Source organism: Pseudophryne corroboree, chromosome 9, assembly GCF_028390025.1.
Source record: "Pseudophryne corroboree isolate aPseCor3 chromosome 9, aPseCor3.hap2, whole genome shotgun sequence".
NCBI classification, from domain to species: Eukaryota; Metazoa; Chordata; class Amphibia; order Anura; family Myobatrachidae; genus Pseudophryne; species Pseudophryne corroboree.
In genome coordinates, this window is record NC_086452.1 from 426,532,094 (window position 1) to 426,550,313 (window position 18,220).

Sequence of the window (18,220 nt, forward strand, 5' to 3'; positions counted from 1 at the left end):
TACAGTGAGTCCTGCTGGCAACAGGATCACTGCAACGAGGGACTTAGGGGAGAAGTAGTGAACTCACCTGCGTGCAGAGTGGATTTGCTGCTTGGCTACTGGACACTAGCTCCAGAGGGACGATCACAGGTACAGCCTGGATGGTCACCGGAGCCGCGCCGCCGGCCCCCTTGCAGACGCTGAAGAGAGAAGAGGTCCAAAATCGGCGGCTGAGGACTCCTGAGTCTTCATAAAGGTAGCGCACAGCACTGCAGCTGTGCGCCATTTTCCTCTCAGCACACTTCACACAACAGTCACTGAGGGTGCAGAGCGCTGGGGGGGGCGCTCTGAGAGGCAAATAAAAACCTTATTAGAGGCAAAAAATACCTCACATATAGCCCACAGAGGCTATATGGAGATATTTAACCCCTGCCTAACTTCAAAAATAGCGGGAGACGAGCCCGCCGTAAAAGGGGCGGGGCCTATCTCCTCAGCACACAGCGCCATTTTCTCTCACAGAAAAGCTGGAGAGAAGGCTCCCAGGCTCTCCCCTGCACTGCACTACAGAAACAGGGTTAAAACAGAGAGGGGGGGCACTGATTTTGGCGATATTGTATATATATAAAAGATGCTATAAGGGAGAAACACTTATATAAGGTTGTCCCTATATAATTATAGCGTTTTTGGTGTGTGCTGGCAGACTCTCCCTCTGTCTCCCCAAAGGGCTAGTGGGTCCTGTCCTCTGTCAGAGCATTCCCGGTGTGTGTGCTGTGTGTCGGCACGTGTGTGTCGACATGTATGAGGACGATGTTGGTGAGGAGGCGGAGAAATTGCCTGTAATGGTGATGTCACTCTCTAGGGAGTCGACACCGGAATGGATGGCTTATTTAGAGAATTACGTGAGAATGTCAACACGCTGCAAGGTCGGTTGACGACATGAGACGGCCGACAATCTATTAGGACCGGTCCAGGCGGCTCAGAAACACCGTCAGGGGTTGTAAAAACGCCCATTTACCTCAGTCGGTCGACACAGACACGGACACTGAATACAGTGTCGACGGTGAATAAACAAACGTATTTCTCATTAGGGCCACACGTTAAGGGCAATGAAGGAGGTGTTACGTGTTTCTGATACTACAAGTACCACAAGAAAGGGTATTATGTGGGAGTGGAAAAAACTACCTGTAGTTTTTCCTGAATCAGATAAAATAAAATGAAGTGTGTGATGATGCGTAGGGTTACCCCGATAGCAAATATTGGCGTTATACCCTTTCCCGCCAGAAATTAGGGTACGTTGGGAAACACCCCTTAGGGTGATAAGGCGCTCACACGCTTATCAAGTGGCGTTACCGTCTCCAGATACGGCCGCCCTCAAGGAGCCAGCTGATAGGAAGCTGGAAAAATATCCTAAAAAGTATATACACACATACGGTGGTTATACTGCGACCAGCGATCGCCATCAGCCTGGAGATGCAGTGCTGGGTTGGCTTGGTCGGATTCCCTGACTGAAAATATTTTATTCATGTAGAGCATTTAATAGGATGCATTCTATATATATGTATGTGAGATGCACAGAGGGATATTTGCTCTCTGGCATCAAGATAAGTGCGTTGTCCATATCTCCCAGAAGATGTCAGGGACACGACAGTGGTCAGGTGATACAGATCCCATACGGCAGATGGAAGTATTGCTGTATAAAGGGAAGGAGTTATTTGGGGGTCGGTCCATCGGACCTGGGGACCACAGCAACAGCTGGGAAATCCAACCTTTTTTACCCCAAGTTACATCTCAGCTAAAAAAGACACCGTCTTTTCAGCCTCAATCTTTCCTTTCCCATGAGGGCATGCAGGCAAAAGGCCAGTCATATCTGCCCAGACATAGAGGTAAGGGAAGTCGACTGCAGCAGGCAGCCCTTTCCCAGGAAAAGAAGCCCTCCACCGCGTCTGCCAAGTCCTCAGCATGACGCTGGGGCCGTGCAAGCGGACTCAAGGTGGGGGGGTAGTCTCAAGAGTCTCAGGGCGCAGTGGGATCACTCGCAAGTTGACCCCTAGATCGTACGAGTATTATCCCAGGGGTAAAGATTGGAGAGTCGAGACATCTTCTCCTCGCAGGTTCCTGAAGTCTGCTTTACCAACGGCTCCCTCCGACAGGGAGGCAGCATTGGAAACAATTCACAAGCGGTATATCCAGCAGGTGATAATCAAAGTACCCCTCCTACGACAAGGAAAAGGGTATTATTTTTCCACACTATATTGTGGTACTGAAGCCAGACGGCTTGGTGACACATAGTCTAAATCTAAAATGTTTTGAACACTTACATAAAAGGTTCAAATCGAGATAAAGTCACTCAGAGCAGTGATAGCGAACCGGAAAAAAGGGGACTATATGGTGTCCCTGGACATCAAGGATTACCTCCATGTCCAAATTTTGTCCTTCTCATCAAGGGTACCTCTGGTTCGTGGTACAGAACTGTCAATATCAGTTTCAGACGATGCCGTTTGAATTATCCACGGCACCCCGGGCCTTTTTACCAAGGTAATGGCCGAAAAGATGTTTCTTCAAAGAAAAAAGGCATCTAAATTATCCCTTACTTGCACGACCTAAAAAGGGCAAGTTCCAGAGAACAGTTGGAGGTCGGAAGAGCACTATCTAAAGTAGTTCTTCGACGGCACGACTGGATTCTAAATATTCCAAGAATCGCAGCTGTTTTCCGACGATACGTCTGCTGTTCCTAGGGATGATTCTGGACACGGTTCAGAAAAAGGTTTTTCTTCCCGAGGAAAAAGCCAAGGAGTTATCCGACCTGTCAGGAACCTCCTAAAACCAGGAAAGGTGTCTGTACATCAATGCACAAGAGTCCTGGGAAAAATGGTGGCTTTTTACGAAGCAATTCCATTCGGCAGATTCCATGCAAGAATTTTCCAAAGGGATCTGTTGGACAAATGGTCAGGGTCGCATCCTCAGATGCACCTGCGAATAACCCTGTCGCCAAGGACAAGGGTATATCTTCTGTGGTGGTTGCAAAAGGCTCATCTATTGGAGGGCCGCAGATTCGGCATACAGGATTTGATCCTGGTGACCACGGACGCCAGCCTGAGAGGTTGGGGAGCAGTCACACAAGGAAGAAACTTCCAGGGGGTATGGACGAACCTGGAAAAGTCTCTTCACATAAACATTCTGGTACTAAGAGCAATCTAAAATGCTCTAAGCCAGGCGGAACCACTCCTGCAAGGAAAACCGGTGTTGATTCAGTCGGACAACATCACGGCGGTCGCCCATGTAAACAGACAGGGCGGCACAAGAAGCAGGAGTGCAATGGCAGAAGCTGCCAAGATTCTTCGCTGGGCGGAGAATCACGTAATAGCACTGTCAGCAGTGTTCTTCCCGGGCGTGGACAACTGGGAAGCAGACTTCCTCAGCAGACACGATATTCACCCGGGAGAGGGGGGTCTTCATCCAGAAGTCTTCCACATGCTAATAAACTGTTGGGAAAGACCAATGGTAGACATGATGGCGTCTCGCCTCAACAAGAAACTGGACAAGTATTGCGCCAGGTCAAGAGATCCACAGGCAATAGCTGTGGACGCACTGGTAACACCTTGGGTGTACAAATCAGTATATGTGTTTCCTCCTCTGCCTCTCATACCAAAGGTATTGAAGATTATACGGTGAGGAGGAGTAAGAACAATACTAGTGGCTCCGGATTGGCCAAGAAGGACTTGGTACCCGGAACTTCAAGAGTTGGTCACGGACGACCCGTGCCCTCTACTTCTGAGAAGGGACCTGCTACAACAGGGTCCCTGTCTCTTTCAAGACTTACCGCGGCTGCGTTTGACGGCATGGCGGTTGAACGCCAGATCCTAAAAGGGAAAGGCATTCCAGAAGAAGTCATTCCTACCTTGATTAAGGCAAGGAAGGAAGTCACCGCGAAACATTATCACCGCATTTGGCGAAAATATGTCGCGTGGTGCGAGGATCGGAGTGTTCCGACGGAGGAATTTCAACTGGGTCGTTTCCTACATTTCCTACAATCAGGATTGTCTATGGGTCTCAAATTGAGATCTATTAAGGTTCAAATTTCGGCCCTGTCAATATTCTTCCAAAAAGAATTGGCCTCAGTTCCTGAGGTACAGACTTTTGTTAAAGGAGTACTGCATATACAGCCTCCTGTGGTGCCTCCGGTGGCACCGTGGGATCTAAATGTAGTTTTAGATTTCCTCAAATCCCATTGGTTTGAACCATTGAAAAAGGTGGATTTTAAATATCTCACATGGAAAGTGACTATGTTACTGGCCCTGGCTTCCGCCAGGAGAGTATCTAAATTGGCGGCTTTATCTTATAAAAGCCCTTATCTAATCTTCCATTCGGATAGGGCAGAACTGAGGACTCGTCCGCATTTTCTCCCTAAGGTGGTATCAGCGTTTCACCTGAACCAACCTATTGTGGTGCCTGCGGCCACTGGCGACTTGGAGGACTCCAAGTTGTTGGACGTTGTCAGAGCCTTAAAAATATACATTTCAAGGACGGCTGAAGTCAGAAAATCTGACTCACTGTTGATACTATATGCACCCAACAAGTTGGGTGCCCCTGCTTCTAAGCAGACGATTGCTCGTTGGATTTGTAACACAATTCAACTTGCTCATTCTGTGGCAGGCCTGCCACAGCCTAAATCTGTTAAGGCCCATTCCACAAGGAAGGTGGGCTCATCTTGGGCGGCTGCCCGAGGGGTCTCGGCATTACAATTCTGTCGAGCAGCTACGTGGTCGGGGGAAAACACGTTTGTAAAATTCTACAAATTTGATACCCTGGCAAAAGAGGACTTGGAATTCTCTCATTCGGTGCTGCAGAGTCATCCGCACTCTCCCGCCCGTTTGGGAGCTTTGGTATAATCCCCATGGTCCTTTCAGGAACCCCAGCATCCACTTAGGACGATAGAGAAAATAAGAATTTACTTACCGATAATTCTATTTCTCGGAGTCCGTAGTGGATGCTGGGCGCCCATCCCAAGTGCGGATTATCTGCAATACTGTACATAGTTATTGTTAACAAATTCGGGTTATATTGTTAAGGAGCCATCTTTAAGAGGCTCTTTCTGTTATCATACTGTTAACTGGGTTTAGATCACAAGTTGTACGGTGTGATTGGTGTGGCTGGTATGAGTCTTACCCGGGATTCAAATTGCCTCCCTTATTGTGTACGCTCGTCCGGGCACAGTACCTAACTGGAGTCTGGAGGAGGGTCATAGGGGGAGGAGCCAGTGCACACCACCTGATCTGGTAAAAGCTTTACTTTTTTGTGCCCTGTCTCCTGCGGAGCCGCTATTCCCCATGGTCCTTTCAGGAACCCCAGCATCCACTACGGACTCCGAGAAATAGAATTATCGGTAAGTAAATTCTTATTTTTGTGCCTCCAGTGGCACCTTGGGATCTCAATGTTGTGTTGAGTTTCCTAAAGTCACATTGGTTTGAACCACTCACCACTGTGGACTTCAAATATCTCACATGGAAGGTGACGATGCTGTTAGCCCTGGCTTCAGCCAGGCGTGTGTCAGAATTGGCGGCTTTATCATATAAAAGCCCTTACTTAATTTTTCATTCTGACAGGGCAGAATTGAGGACTCGTCCTCAATTTCTACCTAAGGTGGTTTCTGCATTTCACATGAACCAACCTATTGTGGTACCTGCGGCTACTAGGGACTTGGAGGACTCCAAGTTGCTTGACGTTGTCAGGGCCCTGAAAATATATGTTTCCAGGACGGCTGGAGTCAGAAAATCTGACTCGCTGTTTATCCTGTATGCACCCAACAAGCTGGGTGCTCCTGCTTCTAAGCAGACGATTGCTCGTTGTATTTGTAGTACAATTCAGCTTGCACATTCTGTGGCAGGCCTGCCACAGCCAAAATCGGTAAAAGCCCATTCCACAAGGAAAGTGGGCTCATCTTGGGCGGCTGCCCAAGGGGTCTCGGCTTTACAACTTTGCCGAGCAGCTACTTGGTCAGGGGCAAACACGTTTGCTAAATTCTACAAATTTGATACCCTGGCTGAGGAGGACCTGGAGTTCTCTCATTCGGTGCTGCAGAGTCATCCGCACTCTCCCGCCCGTTTGGGAGCTTTGGTATAATCCCCATGGTCCTTACGGAGTCCCAGCATCCACTAGGACGTCAGAGAAAATAAGATTTTACTTACCGATAAATCTATTTCTCGTAGTCCGTAGTGGATGCTGGGCGCCCATCCCAAGTGCGGATTGTCTGCAATACTTGTATATAGTTATTGTTACAAAAATTCAGGTTATTATTGTTGTGAGCCATCTTTTCAGAGGCTCCTTTTCGTTTTATCATACTGTTAACTGGGTTCAGATCACGAGTTGTACGGTGTGATTGGTGTGGCTGGTATGAGTCTTACCCGGGATTCAATATCCTTCCTTATTATGTACGCTCGTCTGGGCACAGTATCCTAACTGAGGCTTGGAGGAGGGTCATAGGGGGAGGAGCCAGTGCACACCACCTGATCCTAAAGCTTTTATTCTTGTGCCCTGTCTCCTGCGGAGCCGCTATTCCCCATGGTCCTTACGGAGTCCCAGCATCCACTACGGACTACGAGAAATAGATTTATCGGTAAGTAAAATCTTATTTTTACATACTTGCTCATCTTGTTTTGTAAGCAGAACAGGTATTCTGGAAGAACCGCTCATTCTCTTACAGAGAAGGTGGGTGTTCAGTAAGCAGCTGAAAAAAGGCTCATAGTGTTAAATAATAAAGATAAATTCCCAGGGTGCAGGCAGCGGGCACACTTTTATGGCAGTACATTGGGTCTCTTCTGGAAAACCATTAGCCACAAACAACTATTCAGGTTATTTTAAGGCTTCCGATTTTCTAAAGATAAACTGTGTCTGTAGAGGTGTTAAAGGTGTCTGAAAAGTAATGTTCCGCTCAATTATAGAATGTGCGACATCTGTATTGTCATTCTCGGAGTATGTGTAATTAATCATTGGGAATAAAGTAGAGCTGTATCTCAGTCAATGATCTTGCAGTTCACAACAATCGTTATTTCCTATGTACAGTGCATCCGGAAAGTATTCACAGCGCTTCACTTTTTTCACATTTTGTTATGTTACAGCACTATTCCAAAATGGCATAAATAAATGTTTTCTCTCAAATTGTACACACAATACCCCATAATGACAACGTGAAAAAAGTTTTGTGTGATTTTTTGCAAATTAATTAAAAATAAAAAAACTAAGGAATCACATGTATATAAGTATTCATAGCCTTTGCTATGAAGCTCAAAATTGAGCTCAGGCGCATCCTACTTCCACTGATCATCCTTGAGATGTTCCTACAGCTTAATTGGAGTCCACCTGTGGTAAATTCAGTTCATTGGACATGATTTGGAAAGGCACACACCTGTCTATATAAGGTCCCACACTTGACAGTGCATGTCTGAGCACAAACCAAGCATGAAGTCAAAGGAATTGTCTGTAACCCTTCAAGACAGGATTGTCTCGAGGTACAAATCTGGGGTAGGGTTCAGAAGAATATCTGCTGCTTTTGAAGGTCCCAATGAGCACAATGACCTCCATCATCCGTAACTGGAAGAAGTTCGGACCCACCAGGACTCTTCCTAGAGCTGTCTGGCCGTCTAAACTGAGCGATCGGGGGAGAGAGGCCCTAGTCACTCTGTCAGAGCTACAGCATTCCTCTGTGGAAAGAGGAGAACCTTCCAGAAGGACAACCATCTCTGCAGCAATCCACCAGTCAGGCCTGCCACTCCTTAGTAAAAAGCACATGGCATCCTGCCTGGAGTATGCAAAAATGCACCTGAAGGACGCTCAAACCATGAGAAACAAATTTCTCTAGTCTGATGAGACAAAGATTGAACTCTTTGGTGTGATTACCAGGCCTCATGTTTGGAGGAAACCAGGCACTGCTCATCACCAGGCCAATACCATCCCTACAGTGAAGCATGGTGGTGGCAGCATGATGCTATGGGGATGTTTTAGTCAGTATAGAGGGAAAGATAAATGCAGCAATGTACAGAGACATCCTCGATGAAAACCTGCTCCAGAGCGCTCTTGACCTCAGACTGGGGCGACGTTTCATCTTTCAGCAGAACAATGACCCTAAGCACACAGCCAAGATATCAAAGGAGGGGCTTCAGGACAACTCTGTGAATGTCCTTGAGTGACCCAGCCAGAGCCCAGACTTGAATCCGATTGAACATCTCTGGAGAGGTCTGAAAATGGTTGTGTACCAACGCTTCCCATCCAACCTGATGGATCTTGAGAGGTGCTGCAAAGAGGAATGGGTGAAACTGCCCAAAGATAGATGTGCCAAGCTTGTGACATCATATTCAAAAAGACTTGAGGCTGCAATTGCTGCCAAACGTGCATCAACAAAGTATTTAGCAAAGGCTGTGAATACTTATGTACATGTGATTTCACAGTTGTTTTATTTTTAATAAATTTGCAAAAATCTACCAAAAAAAACTTTTTTTACATTGTCATTATAGGGTATTGTGTGTAGAATTGTGAGGGGAAAAAAAACATATTTTTATCAAAATGTAGAAAAAGTGAAGCGCTGTGAATACTTTCTGGATGCACTGTGGATAGGTAACTGTGTGGCCCATTAATCTATGAGAGGCAAAACTCATAGTGAATGATAGAACGCATTGCGTATAATAACTGGTGCTCCAGCCAATCATACTCACAGCTGCCTTTTTTACACATGCTAGGAGCTGAACACATGACAGGAGCTGATTGGCTGGAGCACCGTTTACCATATGGAAAGAGTTTTATCGCTCAGAATAAGTTTTGCCACTCGTTGATAAATGAGCCCTTATGTTTTTTTCTGGAATCTGTGGCCACAGTTCCCGATCTCTGCGTGGGGGCGGGGGTTTAAGAGAAAAGCTACAGTAAATTACCTTAGCTGGTTTAGAAATATTGGGCGGGATGTACTAATGTACATCGCCGCCCTGCGCCACGATGCTGATCGCATATGTACTAACATATGCGATCAGCATTACGGAGGACAGCTCTTCCGATAAGAGCTGTCCTCCGTGATGCACAGCGGCAGCCTGACTTCCGGGATTCGGCCCCAGAAGTCAGTCTGCGCATGCGCGTGATGATGGGGGCGGCCGCAGGGCATGCTGGGAGGGATCCGATCGGATCCCTCACACAGCGCCACGGAGAGAAGCCCATAGGCTTCTATGGACGTACGCCAGCTGTCCTGCCGGCCGGGGGTTAGTACATCAGGAAAATGCGGTAAACATGGGGTTTACCGCATTTTTTCCGCTTAGTACATCCCGCCCAATATCCCTGTATTACTCTAAAGTTCAAACTAATATCAGAATACTTTGTGCCAAAGGCTTCCCTCTGACCATAAGTTGTTGTTGTTAATATTATTATTATTATTATTATTATTATTATTTATTATCCGTCACCACCACCATCACCTCCATGCCGCACAGTGTATACAAAAGTACAGAGCTAACCTAATAGGAAATTGGTATATTTTACCGGCAGATGGGATGCCGACTGTCAGTATACAGACAGCGGCATCCCGTCTGTCAGAAACCCTGCAGCAAGTCCCCTCGTGGGCTCGCTGCGCTAGTCACGTTTTGGGCCTGGTGGCTTGCTTCGCTCGACACAGGTTATATTCCCTCTCAGTTGTTGGAGTGGACTCACCAACCAAGTGGGAGCCGGGATTTTGGCTGCATCAACTATCGGGACATAAGCAATATATACGTGGCATTCGATAAGTACACATCTATGCATTATAGCCTGTGTTGCTTAGCCACTACATCAGATGATGAGCAGACCGTTTCCAAGTCACTAATAAAAAAATAAAAAAAAAAAATACCAAGGACCAGAGATGATGGCACATATTAGGAAAGGAAGACTGGACTACCCATGAGAGCTTACAATCTATAATGGAGGGGTTGTCAGACGTGTCACACAGGGTTGAGCCTTAGGGGAAAGGTGGGGGGGACGGGTTTAGGATGAGAGCTGGTAGACTTCGGTCAAGAAATGGGTTTGAGAGCCTATTTGAAGCTTTGGAGAGGGGGCGGCATGTACTAATAGACATTGCCGCTCATCTCCGCTGTTCGTCACTATGCTAACATATGCGATTAGCATTGCGAAGGACATCTCTCCCGATAAGAACTGTCCTTTGCGATCTCTGGCGGCTCCCTCACTTACGGGTTTTGGCCCCTGGAGTCATTCTGCGCATGAATGACGGGGCCGGTCGCAGGGCATGCTGGAAGGGATCCGATCGGACCTCTCATACTGGCGCTGCCGAGAGAAGCCCATAGGCTTCTATGGGGTATCGCCAGCAAATGCTGGCGATTCCCTCCATGGCACTGACACGGCGGTCAGGGCTTTGCACATTAGTACATCCCGCCCAGGATCTGACTTCCAGTGGTGGGGAGCAGCACAGGAGAAGCCCTGGATTATGGAGTGGTAGAGAAGTGGGTAGAGTATGGAGAGAGGTGGGTTAGTCATCTAGGGGGCAGAGGATAGGCTGATGGTTTTATAAGTAAGCATGAGATGAATTGGACTCTGTAGGGGGTGTGGAATGGCCTGGTGGAGAGGGGAGGCTTGAACCCCAAAAATAACCTCCCTAAACTTACCTCTGTCTGCATTACCCCTCAAAATCACACTGCGCGAGGGAGACTTAGGTGGAGATGTACTAAGCAGTGAAAAGAGTGGAGAAGTGAGCCAGTAGAGAAGTTGCCAACGGCAACCAATCAGCTGCTCTGTATAATTTATAGTATGCAAATTATAAATGTAACTACAATGCTGATTGGATGCCATCGGCAACTTCTTCACTGGCTCACTTCTCCACTCTTTTCACTGCTTAGTACATGTCCCTCTTTACTCATATTAAACTCTAAAAAGCCCTGTGGGTCTGGGGTGTTATTGCTGCCCAATAACTCCTCACTGATGCATGTAAAGTTAGCAGCACATTAGAGTTGGCTGAATGCAGTGCTGAGACCTATGATTCCATGATAGTTTATCCACTACTGCTATAATGTCTTATTAAAGCATTAGGTGAGATGATCGTTATGTCTCTATTTTACACTGTTGACGTTAATAAATGGCTGTTATGAAATTCTTCCCCCTATGTCTCCAGAGAACTTTTTGACTGACACGTAACCAGAATCTGTTTATTTCTAGATTTGACGGTCACTTCAGCCACTGAGGGGCCAAGGAACACCGGTCAGGATGCCCCTGGGAGATGATGGGCCGAGCTGGAAGAACAGAGCAGAAGATATCAGAGATATTTATGAGTTCCGAGATGTGCTGGGAACGTGAGTATCGCTGCTGATCAGGCCTGCAGCACTAAATTATTAGAATGCCAAGCATGTCATTGCTGTACGGGCTTATTTCATGAAGTTGTAACATCTTACTACAGTGTAGCATCCCATGAAACAAGTTGCCCCTAATTGATTGACCCCTATGTCTGTACCATAAGTTCTGGACATCAACTGGTGCATTAAAGATTCAGGTCTGAAAAAGGTGGCTGTCCTACGTAGTATGGGACATGTGGTAGCTATTTGGACTGCCCCCTTGATGCCACAATGTCATGCCTGAGGGCGGAGACTGGCTCTGGGAAGTATAGCACTGCCCTGTACAGTGGCACATCACTCCATCTCTAGTTATGGCCCTGAGTTATCAAAAGGTAACAATGGATGTTTTCATCAGAGATCTGTCATTTTTGTGTTTCGCCCCCTATTCAAACAGTCCCATCGCGGTATGATTCGCTGGTGACTGCAACCTCCTGTCTTTGCATAACCGTGCCTACAGTATTTAATGAGCGTTCCTTTCTTGAAATAGGGATTCATTTATTTACTTTGTTTATGATAATTGCATCAATAAGGGATTTTTTTCTTTTTGCAGCTCTGACTGATTTAGGGGAGACTTATCAAATCTTGGAGAGAGAGAGAGTAGATGTTATCCATAGTGACCAATCGGCTTATGTCATCTCTCTCTTCCCCCCCCTCCCTGCCCCCAGTCATAATCCAAAGTATTGATACAGGTGAAGCGAAGGCTGTCTTGGATTTCGGTGATTGATTTGGGTGTGGTATAGAATTTAGACAGTTAAACGATAGTCATTAGGTTGACCCGATATGGTCAAAAGGTCAACAGGGACAAAAGGTTATGTCATTTTGTGTTTTTTCAACATTTTTTGCACATTTGTTTGAAATATGTTCACTTGACACACATCTGGCTCGCTTTGCTCCATTACTAAAGGTAATAGTTTGTGACATGGATTTGACACTGTCCACCTTTTTGACTGTCGAACATATAGGGGTAAATTTACTAAGGTGGGAGTCTTTGAGAACTGGTGATGTTGCTCATAGCTACCAATTAGATTCTACCTAACATTTATCTCGCTGCTTCTAGAACAGGGATGGGGAACCTTCGGCCCTCCAGCTGCTGTTAAACTACACATACCAGCATGCATTGCTACAGTTTTGCCTATTTGGCCATGCTAAAACTGTTGCAGGGCATGCTGGGATGTGTAGTTTAACAACAGCTGGAGAGCCGAAGGTTCCCCATCCCTGTTCTAGAAGATAATAGACAGAATTTGATTAGTTTCTATGGGCAACATCCATACCTCCCAACTGTCCCGATTTTCGGGGGACAGTCACGCTTTCTTGGGTTTGTCCCGTTGTCCCACCTGCGCGCCGCAGTGTCCCGCATTGAGTGTTTGGGGGGGGGGGGGGGGCAGTTGGGAGGCCCCTGTCGCTGCTGCTGTTAATATTGTTAACATTGGCTTGCTGTTTCTGTAATTAGCTGTAATTAGGGGCCCATCCCAACAACGTCTCCCTTCTGTGTTTGCACATAAGGCATTAATATACAGCGTTATCCATCTGGGAGGGCGGAGGAGTCCTAAATACGCTTGAGTTCTCTGGATAATCATCTTTATACATACTTGAAAGTGAAAATGATGGGTTTGTATATGAAATAGCTGGAATGCCTGTGGTTATTGCTTAATCTCTGCAAAGCTGCCGAGTTGAGCTGATTAAGTGGTTTAGATTTTTATTTTTTTCCTTAGTTTTGAGGAAACGTGAGGTAAAAGTGACTTATGTTAATGCATATTTGCAAGTCTAAGTCACTGCCATATTTCTGCATATACAAGGTGCATTCAGAAGCACCACACAAAAAGGCCTCAAATTGGCACTGTCTGGCTGAAATCAGGACTGTCCCGGGATAGGCTATGAGATACAAAGTTTTACCGGATGTAGTTATAATCCCTGACGGTCACAATGCTATGGATCCCAACGGTGAGTATTAGGGTTAGAGTTAGTGTTAGGCACTATGGGGAAGGTTAGGGTTAGGCTGCTGCAGGTGACAGCTAAGGTTAAGCTCACTGCGGAATCCAACTGCATTGTGACCGGATTCCGCTATACTCAACCTATCGTATGCATGCAGCCATTTCATGGACTAACTAATACTCTGACGGTTAATCCTGCAGAACAGTGCTTCTCAAACTTCCTCCTCATGACACACATGTAGGGGAATTCAATGGGACGTGAGGTTTTAACTGCAAGAAGAAGAAAAAACTCTCGCCCATCGCGCACAATTTTGGATTACTAGTGTTTGTGGGTTTTCAGCTTTGAAGACCCTGTGATTTAAGGAGTGATCACGCGCACATACTCACCGCTGCTGCAGAGACCGGCTCCTGACGCTGGATGAAGAAGACACCACTTCGGAAGATGAGTAATTACTGACTAATTAAGCTAATTGGAAACATCCAATTGCTTAATTAATCTTTGCGGGTAGGTCTTTGTGGTGCAGCCAGGTTGCCAGAGCAAGTCCCGGTGATTTTTCCTAAAAATAACAATTTTAGGAACAATCAGACTTGCTCTGGAGGTGGGGGACCCCTCTGCTGCGGGAAACCCTGTGCAGGTTTTTTAAATTTCCCACTTTTAACTGACCGTCCTCCCCCTTAGGCTGGGTACACACTTGGCTGGCACTGGTCAGGCACCTGATCTAATGATTGATAAGATTTAAGCACAAACGATCTTGTGCATATAACACTTACCAATCATCCGCCCAATATGTCTGGCCAGCAGACCCATCTGAATATGCCCGCCCACTTGTGATGTCACATTCAATGTTTTCTGCATCTGATAGATTGTTCACCCCGCGGGTCGCCTATACACACAGACAGATGTACAGATATAGCTATATCAGCCGAGCCGCATGGCGAACTGATATGTCTGTACACACAAGCTGATGGTCCATCCGATATATCGTTTGCCAGCTGTATAATCGATACAATCGGCAAGTATGTACCCAGCCTTATAGGCCCTACACACTGGCAGATAATACTGAAAGATATGAACGATCTCGTTCATTAATGAACGAGATACCGTTCATGTCTTTCACTGTGGAAGCACCAGTGATGAACGATGCGCGGCCCCGCGCTCGTTCATCGCTGGTGCCCGTCGCTTGTGCATGCAGGCCAATATGGACGAGATCGTCCATATTTGCCTGCACTGCTATGGAGCCGGGTGACAGTGAGAAACTTCACTCCCCTGTCACTTGCCCCCCCCTCCACCGGTCGACCGTCGGCTGTATCCGCCGTCGGGCAGCTCGGCGGCGGATCTATCAGTGTGTAGAGCCCATTACAATCTAGGTTTTAATACTATTTATGATTGAGCGCAGGTGGGCTAATTAGTAAATCGGTCATTTTGATATAATCGTCTGTGCTCAACCACAGTTATCCTTAAAACCTGGACTGTAGTAGGTCTTGAAGACGGAGTATCAGAAGCCTGCTCTAGGATCTTTTGAACGTAATGAAGGCATGAGGCTAAAAGTGATGTCCAGTGTACAGAGCTTTTCCTTCGGCTTCCTCAGCCTCCTGCACTGATGCCGAAAGAGGAAGTGAAACCAAGCCCAATTTACAATTATCCGCTTTCAGCAAAGGCGTGGGGCTGATATTATGCTGGACATCTGTGTTTAACATATTTGCATGTATTTTTTGGAATTTTAAAAGAAGAATATTTATATGTAACTGACACACACACACACACACACCACACACACAACACACACACACACACACACACACACACACACACACACACAGCCTAATATGTTGGTCAGGCTTAACGAGGTATACATTCTTTGGTTATTTTAGTAATATTATTTAGCTCAGTAATACAGATTCATGCTGGCCACGTACTCTACACTGTGTTATCTTCGCCCGTAGTGACGCTGGAACACAGCTGCTGTTTTGATGGTGAGCCGCAGACCTGGACCTTGTCCAATTTGGCCACCTACGAGTGTGATTACATTGGACACTGATGTTTCGGGCGCTGGGTCTGAGTGACTGTTTTGGCCCTGTCGGGCTTTGTAGTTTAAATTTGTGTTTCTTAAAGACATTTGGGCCTGATTCTGTTCCAGCGCTGATATGACGCAAAGTACTGATGTTCGGTATGTGTGCATGTGTCTGTGACGTGGGCCTCGCTACAGCATCAGACTGTCAGTGATTGGCAGTCTGATGCCGCTTTTGGGCAGGAAGTGCAGGCCACAGGCTCCGTTTCTCCAAACGGAGATGTGGTGCCGCCGTTGTTAGGGAGGGACAGGGAGGTTCTCTGGCTGAGAATGAAGGTGTCACAACTGAGGGCCTGAGCTGACGGGAGGCAGCCTCAGTTGTAGGGGCTGAGATGTACCGGAACCTGGGAGGTTGTATCAGACCCCTGGACATGTAAGTAACATGAATAATAACTGCCCGAAGGCGTGACCACGACAACTTGGATAAAAGTCAATGATGTTTATTATGACAACTCCGCAACACAGCAGCAGTAAAAGAAAACGTAAAAAGTCAGCAAAGAATAAATACAGTTCCTGGGTACTACAGGATGGCAGGAGCCACAGGGCACTGGTAGTGTGAGATAGTTCTTATGATCTTCTAGATGGAAAGTCCTTAACCAGGCCCGACTGTAGTAATGGAGATAACCCAGGGATTGTGCCAGCTGGTGTTCAGGAAAAGCTGGGTTGCTGAGATAAAACAGCTTGCTGTGGATACTGGCTGGAACCAGACTGTTGTTAGCACGGAGTGGATACTGGCTGGAACCAGTAAATAATAACTGAACTTGGGAGCGATGAAATATGAACTGAAATGTAGAACTTGAGAGCGGAGAAATAATAATACCGGTGGAGAGTGGTAAAGTGTAGAAAGGACACCGGCCCTTTAAGGGAAGCTGTACTCTGCTGGAAGCTGAGCTGGAAGCAGGTAATGTTGTAGCTGGAAACAGATGAATCCACAATGGATTGGAGAGTCAGGCTACACCGCAGGTGGAATGCTGGTGCGGGTCTCTATGGTGGAAGTCTTGAGACAGGAGCTGGAACCTGGAAGACAATCACAGGAGAGAGACAAACAGGAACTAGGTTTGACAACCAAAGCACTGACGCCTTCCTTGCTCAGGCACAGTGTATTTATACCTGCAGCAAGGAAGGGATTGGCTAGGCAATTATGCAGATTATCATACTGACAACAGATTGGTGGAAATGATCAGCTGACAGAATCCAAGATGGCTGCGCCCATGCAGACACTTGGAGGGAAGTTTGGTTTGTAATCCATGTGGTAATGAAAACAGTATTGGCGGCGCCGGCCACCGGAGACAGGAGGCGCCAGGCTGACAGATGCACATCCAACCACGCGGACCCAGCGGAGGCCGCGGCTGACGTAATCGCCACTCAGGACACTCTGCATGCAGAAGTTCAGGGACGGCGGCGGAGGCCGCGGGAGACGCCATGCCAGGTGTAATATGGCGTTTACTGTGACAGCGTCCCAGAGTGACAGGAGAGGATACAGAATGTACACATCAGGATAACAGATGGGATCCGGTCCTGGAGCGCTGAGCCAGCCTTAGGAGGCATCTGATGGGTAAGAAATGGCGTCCAGATACCCGGATCGTGACAGCACCCCCCCTTTAGGAGTGGCCCCAGGACACTTCTTTGGCTTTTGAGGAAACTTGGAATGGAATCTCCGGGACCAAGGCAGGAGCATGGACATCAGAAGCATTGGTCCATGAACGTTCCTCAGGACCATAACCCTTCCAGTCAATAAGATATTGTAGTTGACCGTAACGGTGACGTGAGTCCAGGATCTTGGCCACTTCATACTCAACGCCTCGTTGAGTTTGGACTTTCGGAGTTGGAGGAAGTGAGGAATGAAACCGATTCAAGATCAGCGGTTTCAAACAGGGAAACATGGAATGTCCTGGGTATTTTTAAGAAGGGAGGCAACTGGAGTCTGTAAGCAACAGATTGATGACTTGTTCAATCTTGAAAGGACCGATCTAGCGAGGTGCAAACTTCATACAGGGAACTCTTAACCTCAAATTCTTCGTGGATAACCATACCCGATCACCCACCTTGAGAGCAGGAACTGCTCGACGCTTCTTAATCCGCAAACTTCTTGTACCTGAACTGAACGATGCCTTGAGCAGAGCTGATCGTACGCTCTTCCAGATATTGGCAAACTGATGCAAGGTGATATCCACTGCGGGAACAGAAGTTGCTGGAAGCGGTTGGAACTCAGGGACTTTAGGGTGGAATCCAAAGTTAGTGAAGAATGGTGTTGAAGCAGATGAAGAATGATACTGGTTGTTATGACAGAACTCGGCCCAGGGAAGTAATTGAACCCAGTCATCTTGAGAGGAGGACACATAGATGCGGAGGAAGGCCTCCAAGTCCTGATTCACCCTCTCGGTTTGACCATTGGTCTGAGGATGGTAAGCCGTGGAAAACTTTAGCTTGACTTGGAGGACTTGACATAAACTTCGCCAGAATTTGGCTGTGAATTGAACTCCTCGATCTGAGATCATTTCTTCAGGAAGACCGTGGAGTCGGAAGATCTCTTGTATGAATACTTGAGCCAACTTGGAAGCTGACGGAAGACCGGTGAGAGGAATGAAGTGTGCCATCTTGGTGAACCGGTCAACTACCACCCAGATGGTATTGAACTTGTTGCACATGGGTAAATCTGTAATAAAATCCATCGACAAATGGGTCCAAGGTCGACGGGGAACAGATAGTGGAACCAGTTGCCCCGCAGGCGACTGGCGGGATACCTTATGTTGAGCACACTTTGGGCAAGATGCAATAAACTCCAAGACGTCCTTTTTCAGAGTTGGCCACCAATAGGACCTAGAGATAAACTCCAGGGTTTTTTGGATACCTGTATGTCCGGCAAAACGGGAAGCATGGGCCCAATGCATGAGCT

The 18,220-nt window shown here is 47.0% G+C and overlaps 1 protein-coding gene and 1 long non-coding RNA gene across 2 annotated transcripts in view; one reads left to right on the plus strand and one right to left on the minus strand.

Annotated features, from left to right (window-relative positions):
• The window catches only part of CAMK1 (calcium/calmodulin dependent protein kinase I), a 235,726-nt gene that overhangs the window by 66,156 nt on the left and 151,350 nt on the right, over positions 1-18,220 (plus strand). Inside the window, exon 2 of the mRNA XM_063940983.1 lies at positions 11,152-11,285. Coding sequence (XP_063797053.1) covers positions 11,200-11,285 — 86 coding nt within the window. The 5' untranslated portion in view covers positions 11,152-11,199. The remainder of the gene's footprint in view (positions 1-11,151; positions 11,286-18,220) is intronic.
• Positions 1-18,220, minus strand: part of LOC134958404 (uncharacterized) — a 182,667-nt gene that overhangs the window by 33,225 nt on the left and 131,222 nt on the right. The gene's annotated exons all lie outside the window — the stretch shown is intronic.